Source organism: Megalops cyprinoides, chromosome 25 (genome assembly GCF_013368585.1).
Source record: "Megalops cyprinoides isolate fMegCyp1 chromosome 25, fMegCyp1.pri, whole genome shotgun sequence".
Taxonomy (NCBI): Eukaryota; Metazoa; Chordata; class Actinopteri; order Elopiformes; family Megalopidae; genus Megalops; species Megalops cyprinoides.
The window spans coordinates 9787160-9809979 of record NC_050607.1 but is presented as its reverse complement, the minus strand read 5'-3'; the positions used below and the strand labels follow the sequence as shown (position 1 = coordinate 9809979).

Genomic DNA, 22820 nt, shown 5'->3' with positions numbered 1-22820 from the left:
AAATAGCCAGCAGCAGAACAGGCCTGGCAAAGCCTTAACTCTGAATAATAAATTAGGGAAGAGGAAAAAGTCCTCCAATTAATGGGCTTTGAAAACACAACGGTTTTAATGATGTTTGTCACTAATTACAACAGTTTTGCTCAGCTAACTTTGCCAATTAACTGCATTCTGACTATTTACTAATGGTGTTTTAAGTTATTTATTTAAATGTGAACTTTACGTGAGTGTGTGTGTGTGTTTGTATGCATATGTATAGTTGTATGTGCGTCTGTGCATGATTGCACCTATGTGCTTGTGTGTGACTACTTGTGTGTGTACATGCATAAAAACTGTTTATCTTCACTGCATGTCTGGTATGCCAAGTTATCTGTAAATAGTGGTTGGTTAAAGAATTGATTTATTCATTAACTTTCCAGTATGTTATAGTTATACTATGATTTTATTTAATTAAGCATCAGCTACAGTGTAAATATGAACAAAAAAGTAAATTGTGCTCTGCCTCTCTAAACACCTACTTAATTTCATTCTTTATATCCATAATTAATTGATTTTAAATCATCATGCTGAGAGCCTATTACATCTGTTACCTGCTGTGAAAGTTAATTGTCAGGTTAAACACTTACCCTTGGGTGGATTCATATTATGCATACTTGAGAAACTGGTAAGCAGATTACAGTGAGCTTTTATTCAAATCAATATTTATTACGCCGCATAGACTAAAGCACATAACAGTTCCATTAAATACCTTCTGTGAATCATTCTGCCATTGTTCACACAATGTAGATTACGAATGTAATCTAGGATCAGAAGAGTTCTGTTTTTATGAAACTAGCTCATTATCCTAACTAGCTCCATCATCCTTTGTAGTGTAATTTGGACAATATTCATTTTGTTTCCATCCAATTGTTTAGGAAGCAAAATATAAGGAATAAGATAGTACTAATGTTCAGCACTACTGTACTACATATTTGACTGTGTTATACAATATTTTGATACCGTACTTGTTGTACTACATGTTCAACAGGTTTGTTCAGATGCGTTACTGACATTTGGATCTGCACAGTGGTTAATATGGTTATGCCACGCACCTTGCTTTGTATGTTGATCTGACTTTTGTACTCTGTTGCTTTATTCTCCTACAGTTTGCCCATAGCCCACCCTTTTTTAATATAGCGCCATGTCTGTGGTCTGTGATCTGTGGTCACAGTGAATGATGACCCATCGCCAGGGTTTTCTTGAGTACCTAATTCTGCCAATAAGACTATGATTCAGCAACATCTGACTTCAGGTGGTCATGAAGACCCTTGGCTGAGCCAACCAAGAAAAAGTGTTGGCTGAGGAATGGAATGGCTTGAGAAAATCAAGTTGTAGTTTCATTTTAAAAGATTTGCCTCTGTTCTTCTCCAGCTCTATCGTTAACTCTCACACAGCTCCACTGAGACATTGAGCCTATGGTGGACAAATCCTTCCATCTCCTCTTTCCGCTGTTACAAAATCTCGCGCTTTATTCTCTTGGTCCCCCGAGGAGAACCGAGATGTCCCAGGGGGACAGTACTGTAAAATCTTGCGCAAGTAAAAGAGCAAAAGCAGTTGGCTTAAAAACACTCCACACTCCACACACTTTGTATAACCACAAAGTTGCATCCCTTAAAATTTGCCCATAAGTTATGTATTTGTTGTACTTTCTAGAAAATAGCATAAAAACACTTAAAGGAAACTGTTTTCCGCAATGATTTCTCAAGGCCATATGTGACATATGTGATATATGTGACACACACACACACCAACATGTATATATATATATATATATGTTGGTGTGTCTTTGTGTGTGTGTGTGTGTGTGTGTATGTAATATTTAAGATGTCCTTTTGAGGAGCTAAAAAGAGTGTAACACCTCCTAAATGAAGTCCATTAAAAAGGAATGTGTTTTATGCTGTGTTTCTTGTGTTGACAAAATGCGTTTTATGTTTTATTTAAGTACTGGATGGAATATATACCCAATACGTAATTAGCTTACAAAAAAGACATTTTCCTCCAGAAAGATGTTGTACAGCACTGATTAATATATTAATACATACAGTATAAAGGGCACTTTTACCGTATCAAGAAGATTTCTTTTTAAATTATGCCTTAGTCTTAGTCTGATGTAAAACAACTGAAATAGTTTTAATAGTTTAATTCAGAGCAGAACAATTTCAGCTACCAAATATATTTTGTGTCTAAACAACTACAATATCTATATGCCTTTTTTTTTTCCAAAATTTTCAAATAGCTAAGCACACTTACCAGGGTGGTCAAATCCTCATATATTCCAGCATGATATCTTTGGTTATGTCATTGAAATGAAAAGTTTGAAGAAACTCCATACAATATCTTTGTAATGATTCTGCATCTGAATCTCTTGTAGAGCAAACAGGACAATGTAACTACAGACCACCTCCTTAGCTGAATTCCATCTCCATTTGAACCTTTTGCCACCATATGTAAATTCCTTACAAGATCATTCAAAACACACCACACATTCCATGGTATTCACAACTAATTTTCCTATTCCCAGAACCCTTATATCATGCATACATATTTGTCTGTCTGTTTTGTACTCCTTTTCATGTCATTTCAACCACATAATAATTTTATTACCTTGCAACCACAGAAGGTAAAACAATCCAAAAACAATCTTCTTTTAAGTTCCTCTGATCCACAAATTGACAAAATGATAGCAAAAATGAGCTTATTCACATAAATTGTTCTGGATCACCCTCTGTGGGGGGAAGGGAGAAGAGAGGGGTTCATGATAAAGACCGACTTTTCAATGACTTGTATTGTAAAATAAAGCCACAGTGCCACCTGCGGGTCTTATGGAGTACTACATTTCTCAATTCAAAAATTGAAAATCATTTGCATGTGCTATATTCAATGAATCAAATATGGATATATATGGAAATATGACCTGTGATAAACCATTACTATTAACCATTAAAATCATTACACTATTATCATTAACGATTAAAACGTACAATTGAATACACTGGCCTTATATTCATGCCCTTCCAGGCATGTGTAACTGGCATGTGAAATATGTACACTTTTATTACAAAACACAAGCATTTCTCTAAAATAAGAGGTGCACAAATTACAAAAAAATTAAATTTTAAGGTACTATAGGTATATCATCTCTATATGGATAGCAGTTTCCTTCCAAAGCCCATGTCTGATGAGTGACTGGATTTTCCACGGAAGCACTTTTCAATTTTGGAAAAAGTGTTCTTTCATACATTAGGAAGAACCATCAGCTTTTTGATGTTACATTGCTGTTATTTTTAAATTCTTTCATGAACCTATTGTTGGTACAGTTGAGGCTGGTTATTCAATGCAATATAATTTAGGATTATACTGCTGCCGATTCATAAGGAATAACAACTGAATAAGAAAACTACAATACAAACCATTTGATAGACACTGTGTGTAAACAAAATGCACATAATTGTCATTTTAACATGAGTTAATTTGACAAGACAATTACATTAATTCTTTCATTGCAAACAAATGTTTAGGTTTTTTTTTACAGTGCTGAATTACAAAGACATGCTAGTGGTTGCTGTCCTCTCAAGAATCATTAATCCCACACTATAGGGATGAGGATGCAGTTCCACGAAGCTTTCCTAAATGAATATAATCTTTCTCTGTCCACTTTTTGCTGTCTGATCCTATACAGGATTTAGTGCGTCGCTGTGGTGGCTGGAAGAATGATGCACATGAAAGACAAATACAGCATTTAATTCCGTCCCCTGTATTTTCCTAATTAAAATGCTGATGGGGACATCTGTACCCTTTGTGATAGCAACATATTCTTCTGTGAAGGATAATGACAATAATGGAGCCAATTTTCACAGGACTTGATTTCATTAATCCCTACAGATGGATGAAGGATTCTTAAAAGGCTAATGTCCCACAAAAAAATGTCACAAATGACATTTTCCTGCAGAGGTTTATAACTTCAAAGGACATTGCCATGTGACTCAGCGACTTGATTGGTTGCTAAGAAGTTTTTAATTTTCCAACTGTACACATTTGCATGGGAGAGTACACTGGAGCGTCTGGCAGCCGTCTCAACTGCAGGGAAGAGAGATCAAATCTTCTTTGAGGAAGTCCATTGTTTCATGTGATTCTGAAAACCTTGCGTTGAACAGAGCACACATTGAAGGCCAGTTTCTGGTCTGGAATATACCCATAGAACAGGCACACAATGTATCTGCATTCCTTAAGTAGTACTTGAATGTAACACCACATGCAGAACTATTATGGTATTAGGTATGCCCAGATGCTCCTGACAGCTGAGCATGTATCCTCAGAGACATTTATCTGAGCTAAACTTAATCCGGTAAGTATTAATGACAACTAATTCACTCACGCTGCTTATTACAGTGATTCTATGAGGATATAAAAACCAGGACAGTATAAGGTTGACCATTTTGAGCAGGTTTAAATTCTCATCATATAGGTCATTCCCTGCATGCTTGATATGTCCAATTAAAACCATTATGAAGAGGTTATTTTCAAATAGTTACAAATAGTTTGCCAGTCTTTAATGCAGGGAGAAGTTACATGTTTGCTGTGATAGGATTGTATTCATAAGGCATACATGTGTGATGAAAAGGTCAGCAGTGCAGCCTAACCTGGAAGGTGACACAATGGTTCCTTTCTTGGTGACAATAATGACACTGTTGACACATGGTGCACGTAATTGCACATGGGTGCAGTTGCTGTAACCTCACGGATAGCAGAACTGACTGCCGGTTGAGAAGAGCCAATGGTATGCTGGAATGACCCAGTGACATAGAGGGACAAAGCAGCTGTCACAGTAGTGTTGGTGAACAGACACCGGGATTACTGTCAACACTGATTTTACAGTGTTCAAAATTCAGTACCTCACTTTTCACTGGCTGAAAGCAATAGAGGAAGATGGGAGTGAAGCCAAGGCAGGACAGGCAGCTGGTGGGTAAAGGGCAAATGAGGCTGGAAAGATTACAGGAATGATCCGCTGACCCCAGTGCCCACAGCATTTTGCCCCATGTGGGATCAGCACCAAGGGCAAAGCCCTCAGATCTCCATGCTCTGGGCCCCTCTGTCCAGGTGCCCCCCCCCCCCCCCCCCCCTCTCCAGAAACAGGTGACAACAGGGGTTGGAGGCAAGCATTAAATTTTCTTCTGTGTAGCTTTGTGTACAACACAGGCTGTGAACTGGTTAGCTAACAATGGGTGTGTTGAGAGCCACTTGCCAAAAGACAGCTGCTAGCAAGCTATCTTAAGATACTATATAATGAAGCAATTACTATAAATAAAGTCATCTTAACATTGGGTGAGAACTACAAAGCCTGGGGGGATATACTAATGGGAAGGACCAAATGTCTTATTTGTTTGCAACTCCATTTAGTGCCATTCCATACAGTAGCCAAATCACATATGGCTCCTTCTTGTCATTAAGTTTTATAAATCAATGACAAGAAGGTTTTAAGCAGATGATAAATCAATAAGCATGAAGTTTTCACAAAATCAAGATGCTATACAGAAGTTTCAGCATGCACCACATGCAGGCTAATGAGCACCTGGTCGAAACACCCAGAGTGTGGTTTTTTTACCCCTGCACCGTCAATTCTTGTTTTTGTTTCACCTGGGCCTTGGATTGAATCAACGCACAGATTGATTTGGTGCACTCATATTTTCCCTTGAAACTGCAACAGTGGTATCCAAGTGTTAACACTCTCTAAATCGGGCAAAGGGAGAAGTTATTTAAGGGGAAAATTCATATGAAATGTTCCAAGGCTGAGTAATGCCATAACCTTGTAAAGGGATGGCAGTTCAAGAGAAGCTTACTGGGATTAAAAGGACGTCAATGAGGATCAAACTGTATGAGTCAATAATTAAATTTTCCTGGCTAAAGAGCATCTCTTCTCAGATGCAGACTTAAAATGCGTTGGGCCTTTCAGAGATTAACTTTCTAATTAACATAGCCTCTCTGATGGGGGAACTTTCTCCAATTGGCTTTGGGGTGTAACCGATCAACAGTTATGTTGTACAAATATTGCACAAAATTTTGAGAACAAAATCCATCTGAATAATGTAGCATTATGTAGCTTTTACATTGTTTATGTACATTGTGGAAATAATTATATAATTTAAATGATAATCAATGTTACATTATTGGTTGGCTCCTAACAGCAGAGCATCTCATAGCAGCTGTGTCATTCCTTATAGGAAGATAGATAGGTAGCAAAGTTATCTTCATAATGTTACATCTCGCCTCACCTCACCTCACAGTATGATGCCACTTTTCAAACTCATGAATCAAACTGAACTTTTATATAATATTCTTACTGTATTATCACAAATGCTGTAATTACACTCACTTGTATGTCTATAGGAAAGCCTCTGATGCAGCATGTGCATATATTTTAATGTGAGATTGCATCAGTTTATAAGTAAGACATACAACTGTCTGGTTTTATGAAAAAAGGAGAGCTTGGACTTCAAAAAATAAGATCAAATATAACATTTATTCCAATGAATCAAGTTCATTTCAGCATAATGACAGCATTAAGGTACAATCAATGTCTATTTACAGGGATCTTTTAGTCCTCAGTCATGAATGTTAGGACATTTGTCCTCACAAAGTCAAGTGTTACATGGGTTCAGTTTCCCTGCAGAAATGTAACCACCAATTTTATTACGATCTGTTTACGTCATTCTAAAGTGGACAATGATTCTTCACAAAAAGACTTTCTAATTGTCCACACAGTGAGGCAAACAAATAGAATTTGTGACAACCACTAAATCAGAAACAAATCAGGTGGCAAACATGTCCTGTCTTCAGAACTGATTTCCAAAAAATGTGTGATTAAAATGCATTTCTTCCCCTTTCATTCCCCTTCCTACTTTTTTATATTATGCAGGTTATAAAATAGACTCTCTCATCACTTCCCTTTAGCAGGTGACTGAACCACATGGTACAGCATATTTTCCCTCCCCCAATATTGTTGTTATGTACTGGATGCAAATAGTTGGCTGCTTGCGCTGGCCGAGAAATGAAGGTCTGCAGCCTTTCGTTATGTGAGCACCTTTGAAATGCCTAAATAAATTAACTGACCGGGTCCTCATAGATTGGCATGATATCGGTCTCGATTCTGGAAATCTCTGTACGCAAACTTGGCGTCCTTTTTTCCGTGTGGTATTCTGCCGAAGGGGGCGTAGTCGTTGAAGCAGCTGTCAAAGACCTCATCCACCACCTTCTCCGCCTCCTCACGGCTCACCTTCCTGACCGCCAATATGGACCGCAGGGCGCGGTCTCGCACACAAGCCTGTTGGACAAACAGACAACAGGGTGGCACCTCTATGGACCAGCTATGGACCAAGTCCCAAAATATTATCCATGATACGCTACTGTCTGACATACAAACTGACGGTTTCATCTTAGCACCGTATGGATGTTTTGCTTGTAATTTATTGGACCTTATTGCAAACTGCTATTATTATTGCTTGTCTTCAGGTTGCACATAACAGTGTTTCTCAACCCTCTCCTGGAGGACCCCTTGCCCCGCATGTTTTAGATCTCTCCCTGCTCCAACTCAGCTGATTCAAATGATCAACTCGTTATGATCTCCTGAAGCTGCTTAATAACAAACTGATCATTTGAATCAGCTGTGTTGGAGCAGGGAGAGATCTAAAACATGCAGGGCAGGGGGTCCTCCAGGAGAGGGTTGAAAAACACTGGCATAGAAGAACCAGACCCCATCTGGGGACATTTATGGGCTGAAATTGGATTTGGACACAATGTCTGTAAATATCTACCCTTCACCAACAATTTTCGCCAAAGATGAAGACCTGCATGTAAACAGGGCAAAGGGATACATTTACATTTACATTTATTCATTTAGCAGACGCTTTTGTCCAAAGCGACTTACATAGGTTACAGTTCTTTACAATGTTATCCATTTACACAGCTGGATATTTACTGAGGCAACTGTGGGTTAAGTACCTTGCCCAAGGGTACAGCAGCAGTGTCCCAGCGGGGATCGAACCGGCAACCTTTCGGTTACGAGTCCTGCTCCTTAACCACTAGGCTACACTGCCGCCCATATATTCCTTATCCTTTTCATACAAATGACATTAAATATATCATTACAGATACTAAATCCAAACAGCAATCATTACCTCTCCTGATCCTCAGACAAGATCCTGCCTATTCCCTAGTACTTCCCTTTCTTGCAAGTTGATTATACTCAATTTGCAGGTTGATGTGTATTTTGATAAACTGAGAGGAATCACTTGCGTACCCATCTGTGTGTGTTTGTATCACTCCAGCAGGTAGAAAAGCTGGCTTGTGATCTACAACAATGTATATGAAGGCTGAGTGTGCTGGAAGAACCAATCAAATATTAGCCATTCCCTCAGTGTTACCTGGTGATGCTGCTTGAGGCCAAAGTTAAACCTGGAGACCTCGTTGGTGAAAGAGCAGTCTCCACTGAGGTTGGCCGCTCGAATCTGAAACAGAGACATTTGCACAACTCACAGGACATACTTCAAACCTTTTAACCACAGCCTGCTTCAGGTGGACAGGTAAGGGAAAAGACAAAAATACAGGGCAAAAACTAATTCACTGAGTTCTCACCTCAGAGCAGGCCAGGTGCTTGAAATTGTTGAACCAATCAACGTGTGCTCTGCAGTGGTCAAAGGCATGGATGAGCTCATGGGTGACCACTCTGTTCATATGAGACTGCTGGTGAATGTTATTCTGGCACAAAACAATCTGTAATCGGAAAACAGTTACAAATAGCTTAGAAAATAAGAAGCATTTGTGATGTTTGATGATAATGTGACTTTTTTAAGTAGAGGCAAACAACTGGCACACTATGTAGTACCTCCTAGTGCTGCTTGTTTTTACCTAGTGAAATACATTTCCCATATTTGTGGTGTTTTACCACCCTCTCCACAACTAAAATGTGACGCATCAATTAATGTCTCTTCATTGTCTGGCAGTATTTGAGTGGATGGCAGGTAGAAAAAAAAGTGCCATCAAGCAAATAATCTCCAAATTATGGAGACTTGATTCTCTTACTTGTGAGGTTGTTGCATCGAAACCACCACTGACAATTCCATCGCAGTCTTCACATGAAAAGTGTCGATCTTTATAAACGGTGCTGAAAAAAAAAAAAATTAAAATGACATATAAGCAACATTTGTTTTGCACAGAGCCTTACACTGATTCTGGGGTGTGTATTCGACTAGTCAACTTCAAACGTGTAGCTAGCTACGAATTCATGCCACACACTTGGTGACTTGTTGGCACTGACGTTTACTAGTACAAACTTGAGTTGGGTGTTACATACCATCCTGAATTTTTCATGGCACCAAGGAGTAGTTTTGCATAGGGACCTGTGAAAGACAATATGAATTGGACAAACGTTAGCTACGATCTGCGTCACTTTAACAAGGCAGAATTTTGCACTAGGAAGGCCAGAATCTACGTTAATCTAGCTCATAGTCATACATATTTTAACAGATAGTTACGGTATTGTAAACTACAGAAACTGAGTGCATTCAAACGAATTTATGTTGACTTGCTGATACATGTTGCATTGACATGCTGCTAGCTGGTACATGTTGCATTGACCCTGACGTTGTTAGTTCATAGCAGCTAAGTTAGACGGGTAACTGTCCGTTAACATGGAGCTATTTTTAGACCTAACATTGGCGATCTAATCCTACAACTCATTCCAGCAGTAAACTCACTTGTCTCCAGTGCAAACTGCAGCATAACCTGACATTTGTGGTTGAATGTAAATAAGCTCTCGGCGATTGATCCTTTTTTGAATTTCCCCCCATGCCTCTCCGGGAACAGGTTGTAACCATAGTCCTCTTCTTGCTGCTTACTCTGGTCCATGTCATAGAAAACTGCAAGCTAACGCCTGCGAGTTTGCAAGCCAGCTAGTCAGCTATACGTTTTAGCTCCGTGCTGTAGCTAGCCAGCAAGCGTGTTAGCCTGCAAGCTAGCAAACTCACAAATCACAAGCCGAAAACGCAGCTGCACGGTAACTAACTAGATAACTATAGCTAGATAGCTAGCTAACGCAACCACAAAGAGAGAGGTCATTCTGTGTTTGCACACCATGCCGTAAGACAAAGGTAAAAGGTAAAAGGTTGCTGTGGTGTTAACTCTATATGACCCGGAATATGTTCTTACGGTGAACCGTTAGCTTTGGTTCAAGTTAGTTTGCCTTGTGTAGCTGTTCTATAAACTGTCAGACCAATTGACAAGCCCAAATACATTAAATACATTAAATAAACTGCAGTTGACTGCAAATGTTGTTATGACCAGAGGTAGGTAGCAATATGATAATATAAAGGTCTGTTAATTTTGATCTATTCAGACACAGCGCAGATTCACTGATCTCAGGACAGTGAGATAATCCTGGTTTCTAGCTACAACAAGACAAAGTTAGCTGTTTGAATTTGCGGATATCACTTTACTGTTGAATAGGACGAGCCCACTGGATTACATAAAGATCCGTGAATCTCCGTCAAACAAAATCTATACAATAACTATATGCGCCAATTTTAAGTTCTCATGCTGGAACATGTAGCACACTGTCCCTTTAATTATTTTTTACGATCTGCGCCGACTCAGAAATCACGCTGGTTGCTGGGATATGCTGTCATGGCGCTGTGCACAAACAGATAACATTGAAAGTGGGCGATTTGTGTGTATCTTTATTATCATATATATATATTTTAATTATCTTGAACTTGATCTGTGTTGAGGACGGAGGTGAGAGGTACAGGAACAGTATTCAGCGGAATGAGATTGTAAAATAGGTAGCTAGCCAGCTAATGTTAATTTGGCGGTAGTAGAACGTCCATGTGTGATTTTTGCTAATGAACTGGTTAGCCAGCCTGTCAACCACATTTCAAACGTCTATACCTATAACCCAAATAATGTCACCTCAAGATATATGTGGCTGTGAATTGTGATTCTTGATTTTAGGTGATCTGTGGTTTATAGCTAGAAGACTGTAAAGTGTGCTAGATAGCTGTTTATGTATCGTGCTAACTTTCTAGATTGTGTGCGAGGTTAGAAGAGGTTACAACTGATCATCAACAGCATCAGGGTTTTCATTGATTTGAAAAGGTAACAGTTATCAAGGCGAGCGAATAATGGTCATTCTCTTTAGTTTCTCAATCGTGATAACACCTGTTTCTACATTTTTATTCCCAGAAAGACGGGGATGTCGGGAGGAAACAAGGCGGTCGAACTACAGTTGCAGATGCGGCAAAATGCAGAAGAACTGCAAGACTTCATGAAAGAGCTTGATAGCTGGGAGACCGACATCAAGAAGAAAGATGAACAGTTGAGAAGTGGTAGTTCTTGCGAAACCGAACAGGTAAGCGCCACGCGAGGCTGTGTGTTTAGCCCGTCAGTCTGCGCAACGTCACTGGTCTAGTGACAGTGTGAATCGGACCCGTAACTAAGCCCGAGCCACTTAAGGTTTTAAAATCGGTGGATCTATGCAGCAACACGCCTTAAATTGGATTATTGCTTTCAATCTCGCCCTCTGGTTCCAAAGTAGTATTTCAAAACTGTTAGCTGATCTGATCTGTCTGTGTATTACATTGTCGCTGTCCAATTGCATGTTGGTAGATTTTACTCAGAAACCCTGCAAATATTTTGGAGGGTCAGACTCAATGTATGCTCTCCAATGTACGTACAGGAGCATGGGTTTTAAAGTGCTTTTTCTGTGTCTGCTTGGTTTATAATTTCAATGTGGTCCTGTGCGTTACAAATTAATGACACCTGTCTTTGGTTCAGCGAAGTTTGCCACCTGTCCGAAATAAGGACTACCGACAAAAGAAGAGAGAGAAGAACAAACCTCCCACCAAGAATGCGAAGAACCAGCCAAAGCAGCCCAGAATAAAGTCTTATGACTACCAGGCGTGGGACAAATTTGATGTGGTAAATTACTCTTTTTTCATATCCCATATTAATCATGACATTAATCATGTCACTTCATTTTATCAAACACTCACATGTAGTGGAAGGATGCCGACTTTATGTGACAGATGTTTCCTCTGTCTCTGCCTCTATGTGTCAATGCAACACTTGTTATTCGGTGTCTGTCAGTGTTCAATTATTTTTTGTCTGTGACCCACCCACCTCAGCATCTTTATACCCAACTTTTCCTTTCCTGCTACTGTTTGTGCTGAAATATATTGAGACCTGATGCATGGCAGTCTGCTGGAGTAGAACTCTCGGCAGTTTAATATGTTTAGGATTTTTAACTTAATTTGTGTGCGTCACCATGGACGTTGCTCATGGATTGCATTGGCATTTTCAACATGTTATATCGGAAGTTGTTATGAATCCATGTGATCTTAGCATCTACAGTGAGCTTCTGGGACTGAATGAGGCATATTCTCTATTGTGCCCTTGTACAGGACTTAAATTGGTTAAGTTCTATGTTCTTAAGTTCTGTTATGTAAATTAGTTATTTCCATGTTGTAGAGTAAGGCTTTGGAAACAATGGACAAAGAGGACAGCCCAGAGCAGTCCGAGTCTGATTCAGAGGGAGTTCCCATCGATCGAGACCTCGCACTTGCCGAAAAGGAGAAGGTACGTGTCATGTTGCTGTGCTCTGTGCTAAACTTTGTTCCCAGGGGTGCATTTGCTCCCAAGTTGAAACGTTATGTTGCAGAGTGAAAACGTGAGGCAGGCACACATGGAAACTACATAAAAAAACTCAAAACCTTTAGATTTTGTATAAATGTACTTTCAATAAAGAAAGACTGGTTTGAATGGCCCTTGTTAATATTGTGCTCTCCTGGAATAAGAATGACAGCCAGTGACTTGAGGAATTGTCCGTTGTCCCTCGAGTCCTCTGTTTTTGAAATGGAGACTTTCACGAACAGAATTCTCACTGAGGTACTCCATAGAAAAATCCTGTATGAGCTTAATCCTGTATGGATCGATCAAGTGTTCATGATTCATTCGCATATTATCATTGTCATTTTTTTTCAGGGTAATCGACTTTTTAAAGAAGGGAAATATGATGACGCCATAGACTGTTACACCAGAGGCATGAGCGCCGATCCTTACAACCCGGTCTTGCCTACTAATCGAGCCACGTGTTTCTTCAGGCTTAAAAAGTAAGTGCTGTGGCCTTGTGCTTTAAATAGGGCTGATACAGTGTGATGAAAACATAAGCTATGCTCCTTCTGAAGTCCTCTCCATGAGGGTCACAGTTTGAAAAAAGCATTCTACACTAGTTTAGCACTTAATTCAGTATCTTACTGACCTCTTGTAATACTTCTTGATAACTACTTTTAGCATAGCGATGCACTTATTTGGAAGTCACTCTGGGTAAGAGCGTCTGCGAAATGACATAATGTAATATAATGTCCTTACAAGTTCCCAACACTAAAAACTGGAGAAGGAGCCTGAATTAGTTTTCCTCAAGACAGTGTTGAGTTCAGTCAGGCAAATGGGTGCTGTGTTCACTGTGACCCTTCTGGGAAAGGATTTATTGACTCTGTTCTAAGGAAACTTGTGTTCTAGACACAAAAATATGTAATCTGAATGCAACATCTGAATTCCTATAAAAAATTATTCTCATGCTTAGTATAGCCATCCAATACAAACAATGGGCCAATCAGTCTTAGCTGAAGGAATAGCTTTGGAAGTATATATTTCCTGCTGCAAGATACAACTGCTGCAACTACACTGACTCTGTATGTGTTTTTGCTAGGTACGCTGTCGCGGAATCTGACTGTAACCTGGCCATCGCTCTGGACAGAAGTTACACCAAAGCATATGCCAGAAGAGGGGCAACTCGTTTCGCCCTCCAGAAGTTTGAATCTGCCTTGGAGGGTGAGTGACAGTGGGAAGGAGAACATGTGCTATGGCAACAATCACCTGCACTACAGAGCAGAAGTTCTCAGGGTGCTTTTAGCACCACCCCTTTGCTTTAGTAGCACCCCCTGAAAGAAAACCTGAGTGTATTTATGCTTTTCTCTGGGATGTAGTTCAGTTACAAATCTTGCACAAATCCTTCAGTCTTGGTTTAATTCAATTCTAACTTTTGCTTTTGCCACAGCACACGATAAACATCCTGGGTTAGTCTTCTGGCTGGGCTGTGCTTTCCATGTAAAAATGTACAACACGTTTCTGTTGTTTGACTTCTTCCCAAATGGTCAGATTATGAAATGGTTCTGAAGCTGGATCCTGAGAACCTGGATGCCCAGAATGAAGTGAGGAAGGTGAAGGAGGTATGACGGCAGCCATTTTATGTTTGCTTAAGTTTGCAACGCTTTGCTTTTGTGCTTAAATCTTTGATTTAAAAACAAAATCTCCATTGAATGATCTTGAAGGCAATTGTACACGCATCAGTTAACAGGTAAATCTAATTGTGACAAGGTGACAAGCATTTGATAATAAACAGAGGGAATGTGGCTAGTTGGCCAGACCAAATACAGGTCAAATCCAGGCTGATTTTAAAAACTCAGAACATCCGACCACATTCGTTCCCCAAGTTGTATTACCTTTGTAGAAGTAGGTGTTGTTTAAGGCTCAGGTATGTAACAACCTGTCTTATGGTTTCTCTTTACAGGCACTGTCCTCGCAGGAAGTGAAAGCCGACAGGAAGGAAGCTCCTGCGAAGGAGTCACCTGCAGCCAAGGAGGGCGAACAGGAGCAAATCAAAGAGCAGCAAACCAGGCAGCAGGCTGTAATGCAGAAAGACCTGGTGGGTGTTTGAAGTGACTCAGTTCACCAATGCACAGACTATGACTCAAGTGGTTACTGGTCACTTCACTGTGTGTACTCTGGTTCTTTGTTGCTAGATGACAAGGAAAAGAATAAACAGACCTGCCAAACTTTATTTGGAGTGGATGTTGGGTTTTGTGGAGGATTTCCATGTAATGCTTCTAAATGACAATAAAGAAATGCTTTGCTTTTAGTCTTATTTTAAACTTGTTAATATGGAAAGGGTACGAGTCAAATTCAGACTCTTCTTGAAAGGCAGCTAGAGCTGTTTTCTTGAGAAAAACTATCAGCAGCTGTCATTGCATGTGTGTGTCAGAGTGGAATTTGTAATTGACTTTAAGCTTTATAAAACAAGTAAAAAATGAATTTCTTTGCAAGCGAAGGATGTTGTGAGTACACGTGTAAGTCATTAACAATTTGAAGGCAGACATGCAAATTATTAGCACACCCATGCAAACATTTTCTCAGGGTATTAGTTTTTCAAAAACCTTCTCAGGTTTACGTACTTGCATTGAAAAGTATTTTGTGCCACCCACTTTCTGCATGTTAAAGTGAACTTTATCCTGGTATACAGTATGTATCTCCTGTAAAAACAGACATGTTGGTGTCATAATGCACTTCACCCTGTTGGTGATTTCACATACGAGTTGTGATTTTAAGTTACAGGCTTCTCTGTTTCAGGGTAATGCCTACTTTAAGGAAGGGAAGTATGAGGCTGCAGTAGAGTGCTATACCAAGGGCATGGAGGCAGATGCCACTAATGCCCTTTTGCCAGCAAACAGGGCCATGGCTTACCTGAAGCTTCAGAAGTAAGTATACTTCTTGTGTGATTAGGAAAGATACTCATTTTGGGAATGAAATGGGGGCATACCCACATTGTGTAGTCTACCAGCATAAAAGCTGTACCCTGGGACTTCATATTGGCATTCTTAGTGGACTACGCAGTTGGCTTGCAGTTGAGCTGTGTTAAGTCGGTGCTTTACCTACAATTCACCTGTGTTCAGTCAGTCATTTACCTGCAGGTAAGCTGTGTTCAGTCACTGTTTTATTGGTTTTGTACAGGTATAAAGAGGCAGAAGATGACTGCAGCAAGGCCATTGCTCTTGATGGCACGTACACCAAGGCTTTCGCCAGGAGGGGGAGTGCTAGAGCAGCTTTGGGAAGACTAAGGGAGGCCAAGGAAGGTAAGTGCAGCATGTTTAAGGGTGAACAAGCCCTGTTTCATTCAGTAAAAAATGCCAATAAAAGTTCCCTGTGAATATACCTGGGTAGTTCGCACTTGATACTACATGATTGCGTTCGAAGCTGATAATAATGTGTTTGAAAATGTTCCAGAGATATGGAACACTTTCTATGGGCCCAGTACTCCGATACCTTCAGTCATTTTTTCATCTGGGTCACTTGCCTCCAGGTTCACTTCCATACGAGTGAATGCTGTACAGGAGGGCTTTCAGCTGATGTCAGGCAAATTTTGCAGGATTTAAGTTAAATGGGAAAATGGTTTATTTTTTGTACTACAGATATGTTTTGCACAGTTTGCATAGAAACAATTTAAATGATTTGTTTGTATCATATGTAGAGTAACATGCAGAATGTTAAGAAAAGCTTTAGACTCTAGTCTGCAAGAGCAAATTTATCTCGCCAAGTAGTCCTGCAAGTGTCATAACACCACAGCACTGGATTCCATGCATGCTATTTATTAATGTTACTTGTGATTTTCCAAATACTGTATGCATCCATGGTAAGTAGCCTATGAAGGCTCTTCTTCATGATCGTCTTTGACTAGTTCAGCCATACAGAGCAGTAATGAGTCCATGTTTTTTTTTTCAGATTTTGAACAGGTTTTGAAGTTGGAGCCAGGAAACAAGCAAGCAGTGGACGAACTCAAGAAAATCACATCTGTATGTATCCATTTGCCACCAGCAGAACCAGATTAACCATCTACAGTCTGTAATCTAGGAAAGAACCTATTTAATTGTATTTTTAATTACAATAGGACATTGCTGCCAGCGGGTTGACAACAGAACAAGCAACAGCTGACAGTCAAAGTACGAGAAGAACCGTGCAACCTATTAACAAACCCCCTCACCTGCGATCCACTGTAAGTGAGCTGTGTTTTTACAACATATTAACCCTTTTTAGCTGTGCATAAAAACAGTTGTAGTTTTGAATGAGTTTAAACCTTACATTTACTTAAGTAAAACCTGGTTTGGTTGTAATGGATGCTAACATAACTGTAAGTGAAACCCATTGAATGTTTAACGAGTATACTATATACATCATTGGTGGAATGGTGAAGAATAATGAACAACAAGCTACTCTGTCAACATTACTTTTTTATTTTTTGAAATGCTGCAAATATCTCAATATCATGACATTGCAATGGAATGAAATGCAGTAGCATTCAGTGATGTTAGGATCTTTCTTTTCAAATGTTTTTCAGAAGCCTTTAAGGAGAATTGACATTGAAGAAGTAGGCGGGGAGATCACTGTTTTGGAGAAGCGAGTAATGGCCACGCCCTCCACGTGTGGAGGAGCGGCCCCGCCCCCCTCAGCAGCCGGAGACCATGCGGAAGAAGCCTCGCCTCTGGGGGGTTCCCCATGCGCAAAGATCCAGAAAATCGAGGAGATCTCAGACTCTCCCGCACCACCCCCAAAGTAAGGGCCATGATTCACCTGTGGCAGCACTTGCTTTAACTTGTGTGTTAGTAATATCATCAGTCCATTCTGCACTGATTTCAGTTAGTGAAGTTAGCAGTTGCTGACTAAAAATATAGTTAGTTATACTAACAGTGGTTAATTATGTGTCAGATCCATGGATATGAGTGGTCTTCTCAGTCGAAGGTTTATTAATATAAAAACATATATAATTGTTTCAGTCCTGTAAATCTGGTATATTCTATGGGCTTTGGGTTCTACTAAATGTGATGTCTGAAAGAGGAAGAAATGTAGATGTGAAAAAAAACAATTGGATAAATGATACAGCTTAACAGAGAAAAATACTAATAGGTATTCTGGAACTAAGAAGCATGGCATCAGGCAAAATACAGCCTTAAGGAAGTCTAAATGTTAAATCCCATAATGCAGGTGTCCTGAGGAAGGTCATGCTACAGATCGACCAGTGAAACAGAAGAAGGAAAATCTAACCAATCAGGAGGGAGCCCTCTCTGTGAATGAGCCAGTCTCCATCCCCTCCCTCCCAGCAAACAGCTTCCAGCTGGAGGCAGACCTGAGGAAGCTCAAAAACCACCCTGACAAGATGTACAAATACTTAAAGGTACATTTCGGCCTCTGGCGACTGAATGCTTATGGGATCCTCCGTGTTATGTGCCGTCATGTTCAGTGGCTGTGGAATCTCACAAGAAGTGGGTTCTTGTGGTAAACGTTACAACGCTCCATTATTATTGGACCAGTCTGATTGTCGCATTCTTTCTTTCCAGCAAATTGAGCCGGACATGTACCCAAAGGTTTTTCAGAACTCTCTGGAACCGGACATTCTCAATCAGATTCTGGGGATATTTCAGTGTTTCTACATCAAGTAAGTGCAACACAGGTGAATGCAATCTAGGGCAATTATAGCAATCAGTCGTGTATAATTGGATCTAATATTCAGTTAGTGCGGACAAACCTAGTTTTACTTTGGCAGATTTAAAGTCGGTCTGGGGCCAAATTTGATTAACTGGCAGTGCACAAACCCACTGTTCTAACTTTTTATCCACACAAGGTATGAAGCGCCATCTCTCATACTTGAGATTCTGAAGAACCTGGCAACCGTGAGGCGGTTTGACATGGCTGTCATGTTCATGTCCTCTACTGAAAAGAAAGGTAAACTATACCATGTAAAACTTGAAAAACATTTGTAGTACATCTGTACTTTCCGCTTGTGCCTAAACATGCATATTGGTTCTGCAGCATAGTTCTGTCTTCTGAGTTTGGTGTTTCTTGCCATGCCAGTGTTTAGCATGGTTTTTGGTCAATGGGGTTTCTTATGAAAATAAAATATAATGTTATTGAATGAATCACTGCCGAGAATATGCTTTAGGTTAGCAGAATACGTTTCAGTCAGCGCAGCCAATGAGACTTGCAAAGCCTATCTGTAAAACAACTGTTTTGGTCACAATGCCTCAGAAAAAGCAAACAGCTGGATTAAAGCACCCTTACTCAGTGGGCTGTTTCTATAGTGGCCATTGGTTTTTGTTTTTTTTTTTTCCCCCAAATTTTTCTTCCCCCCACATCGTGGTGAATGTATCTGAAAGCCACATTGTTATGTGAACTTATCATGCCAGCTTAGTTTCTAGTATTTTCCTTAAAGGAAATGTCAGATTTTACAAGGAGAAATAAGCTTTGAGTCTCAAAATTAATTTCTATGTCAGTTCTAATGTTTGTGTCATTAGTCTTTGTTAGGGAAGAGTTTTCAGCAAGCCTTGATGGTTTGTTTTCTTTTATTTCTTTACAGTTTTACAAGACTTGTTTGATTGTCTTCGTCAAGCCGGCTTAGAGGATGAACCTGTCAAAGCTCTGCAGAAGAAATATGGGGTTTGACGCCTGTATTTGAGAGAGAAGCCCAGGACACTGAAAGTTCTTTCAGCAGAGAGCAGACCTTTCATCCAGCAGATGACACATGGGATTTGTGTTGCCAAGATAGAGCTGTGACAAAAAATGGAAAAAGAAAATGACCAAAAGACAAAAGGATGGAACATGGGGATATAAGCTGATGTAGGCGTGTTCGTTGCAGGTGAAGTCCTGCAACAGAATGAATATACTTTTTGAAGAACCCTTTCTTGGAGAACTGTCCAGTTTTAGAGATTGTCCAGCAACAATTCAGTATCCGCCATGATTAAAAGGACCCCCTGCCCTTAATGACAAAAGCAATGCTCCAGTGTTTACACACTCCTTCTCTCTACACAGGACCTCTGGTTCTGCTCCTTGTGCAGAACATTCTAGAGTGCCGACTGTGAATGAAGTGGAGTGTCAACCACATATTGTTATGTTTGAATGATTATTTAAATGTTTGAAATGCTCTGTTCGGATCACCCTAATGCAGTGGGATGCTCGAATGCTATCTGGAAGTAGAAATAAATTTCCATTGGTGGCCTCCTCCTTCTGGTCATTTGTATCTTGCTCATTATTAGCACAAACTAGACAAAAACCTTCTTGCACAGAGCTTATCTGTCCACTTGTTGAACTTTTTTGATTATATTTCATAACGTTGTTTTATGACGTTAGTGTTTAATGGTCAGTTTGATGGACAGTGGAGTAGTTGATGTTCAGCAGTTTCTCTATCGTAATGCCATGCGCTGAAATAAGTGTTCCTGACATGACAAGAGGCTGGGGCACAACACACTTTGGTAAGGCTCCTGTACAGGAAGCAGCTTCCCAGTCTAAAGAGAAGTAAAGACAGTGTTTGCAGTGCTTATGATGTTGCTATTGCTGCGTTCATGTGGTGGTGTAATGCTCAGTCAGCCTCTTTGATTATCTGGGTTTTTAGGTCAGCAAATTGATCTAAATGTGTCAGTTATAAAGATTTTTCATAACTCTGTGGGATCAGATTAGCATTCAGACTCTCAAGAAAAGTGATAATGTGTTTTCCCTAATATAAACAAAAACAGGATCCTCTGGGGGTTCTCTTCTCAGGTGTTCCTGTTTATGTCATCGTTTTGTCACTAGGGGGAGCTATTCAATATCTGTAGAGCGGGTAGATGAGGACTTGGGGAAAATTTTGGCTGTTCGTTGTCAATTACATACTCAATGTGTATAACGTTGGTGTGAGGCTAAAAAGCACCACTAAACCACACTATGCAATTTCACTTTCCATCTGCTTAAAATTTAATTTAAAGAAAAAAAATTCTTCCGTCTGGCGGTGCCAGGACTCACCTTGGGGTCGTAACACATGCCAAATTACAGAGGCGGCTTTCACCACCTGCACAGGTAAAGACACACAACCCTCCCTAGACCAGAATCTACTTACTGAGCTTCTTGGAGATATAACTTACATGTATTAACCTGTAAGTCGCTTCAGATAAAAGCATCTGCCAAATGAATAAATGTAAATGTATGCTAATAGATCCTCCTTAAACAGGCTTGGTACAGTTTACAATGTAACAATGAGATTTGTCACACATTTTACATATTGCACTCATCATTGTTATCTCTATCAAAGAGTTTGCCTTCATTTGCCTGATTTCCTCACATTAATGACATGGCCATTCAACGAAATAAGACACAATTAAGTAATCAACAGCGTAAAAACCAGGATACATCAAATTTTTTGATATCACTCTCATGTGAAGTGAGAGCTTCAGTGCTGGAGACCTGACTCTGCAACATTACAACACCTCTGTGTTGTTCTTCTGTTCCTTTGTGACCTAAGAGGTCTGTGTGTGTCTCTGTGTGTTCACTCCCGCAGCACTGTCTCAGGGGAACCAGGCGCTCAATAATGAGGCTGTCTACGAGGATATTGAGTACAAAGAGGCAAGAGAGGGAACCCACAGCGGCCCCCAAAGGGATGAGTCCAGTCATTCACTGTTACATGCCTCCTTCACAGGTTGTCACTCACACACTCAAACTGATCTCAGAACAGGCAGACAGGAGGAAGAGCCACTGCTGCTGTACTCTTCACTCTGAATACTGCAGAGCAGCACAGCACCATTCTGGTATGGGTGCATTTTACTCATCAGGGTTTGCAGAGAATCTGTCCCGCAGATAAAAATCAGTCAGGCAGGTGCGTTGGTGACGATCCATCCTGCAGATAAGAATTAAAGAGGCGGGTGTGCAGAGCCGTATTATAACTGCCGTGCATCTGCCTCTAGTCATGTGATCATGGTACAGAAACCACACAAGTCTCTCACAGCTTCAGTGCTGTAACCTTGCAGGAGGAGGAGAGAGAAACATGTCTGTACAGCACGGGGGGAGAGGATGCACATGATCAGCGGTGACAGTTAATGTCTGGGTGTGTGTGGGGGAAAGATTTGGGGACAGTTTGAGCAAGAGAGAGTGCGTGGGTGGGTGCATTCATGTGTGTGTGTCTCGATATGTGTGCAAGTATAACCCTGCTACTTCTGTCCTGCTTAACTGGGAGACATACAAACAAAGGACAGTTTGTGTTTTCTCTGACCGGGGACAGGACTGCCCTTCTCTGCTCTTCACAGGAAGTGTCCTTTCTGAGGATTTACCCTCTGGGTATGAAGATGTGGGGGACGGTGAAGCAGACGCCATGTCAGGTATGGATGAGCTGTTTGGGTCTCTGAGTGGATCAGGGAGGTAGTGATGGAGAGAGGAGCCTTGCATGACACACTCAGTAGGTTTACATTTCACCATGTAGTTTTGGGCTGTTTTGTGGGCTGTAGAGACACGTTGCACTGTTTCTCAGTGCTGTTGTGATGAGCTTTGAGTTTAGATCTCTTTCATTCAGGCGATTCTGGGAGAGAAGAGGGAGTCGAGCATTATGATGATGCCATTGCCACTGAGCAGAGTCCAGGTAGTCTGCCAGTTGTATTTTTGTTACATTTATGCTGTAAACAAAAATCCATTTCGTCATACAATTTTTGTAGTGACAAAGTGCCACAATCCAAAAGTCACCATTTTAATATGTCTGGTTCAGGAGAGCTGATGACAGAGGACACACCAGAGAACTATGATGATGTTGTTCCAAACGATCAGACTGCAGGAAACTTGTCAACTGAGTTCACTTTCCCAGTGGTGAATATTGTATGGTATGGGCAGGGTATTCTAGAAGAATATCATTTTTGGAAGTAGTAAAATTATTGATTGCTCAGCAGTTTTTTATATTGGGGAGTTGTTTTAAGATCTGGGTACCTCAGGACACTAGTAGTAGTTGTTCTGTATGCCTCCCAAACTATCACTGATGTTGTGTTTCTGTTTAAGGAGATATGTTAATAGGAGAGACCACAGAGTACTATGATCATTGATCTGTGTTCATTCTTTAAAATGATGTAAAGTACATAAATTGCCTTGCTATGCTCAATTTCAAATTACTTCCGCATTTTGAAGAA

General features: G+C 40.3%; 2 protein-coding genes across 8 annotated transcripts; one reads left to right on the top strand and one right to left on the bottom strand.

The window, feature by feature from the left end:
* Positions 1–6637: 6637 nt before the first annotated feature.
* atp23 (ATP23 metallopeptidase and ATP synthase assembly factor homolog) lies at positions 6638–10151 on the bottom strand. Its single transcript, XM_036520369.1, has 6 exons — positions 9786–10151; positions 9383–9428; positions 9112–9193; positions 8665–8802; positions 8454–8537; positions 6638–7354 (listed from the first exon to the last, which is right to left on the bottom strand). The coding sequence occupies exons 1-6, from the start codon at positions 9934–9936 to the stop codon at positions 7151–7153; spliced, it is 705 nt and encodes a 234-aa protein (XP_036376262.1). The 5' UTR covers positions 9937–10151; the 3' UTR covers positions 6638–7150.
* A 544-nt stretch (positions 10152–10695) lies between these two features.
* rpap3 (RNA polymerase II associated protein 3) lies at positions 10696–19895 on the top strand. Of its 7 annotated transcripts, none has more exons than XM_036520243.1 (17): positions 10696–10742; positions 11269–11434; positions 11860–12003; positions 12553–12660; positions 13066–13193; positions 13793–13914; positions 14242–14312; positions 14654–14788; positions 15490–15617; positions 15871–15992; positions 16639–16709; positions 16805–16909; positions 17252–17466; positions 17896–18085; positions 18249–18346; positions 18533–18633; positions 19265–19895. In XM_036520243.1, exons 2-17 carry the CDS (start codon positions 11279–11281, stop codon positions 19348–19350), a joined length of 1980 nt encoding a protein of 659 aa, XP_036376136.1. In that variant the 5' UTR covers positions 10696–10742; positions 11269–11278; the 3' UTR covers positions 19351–19895. The 7 variants fall into 7 exon arrangements, with proteins under 7 accessions (XP_036376136.1, XP_036376133.1, XP_036376138.1 ...); XM_036520240.1 differs by having other exon boundaries at positions 10702–10753; XM_036520245.1 differs by having other exon boundaries at positions 10704–10742; positions 11273–11434.
* Positions 19896–22820: the final 2925 nt, after the last annotated feature.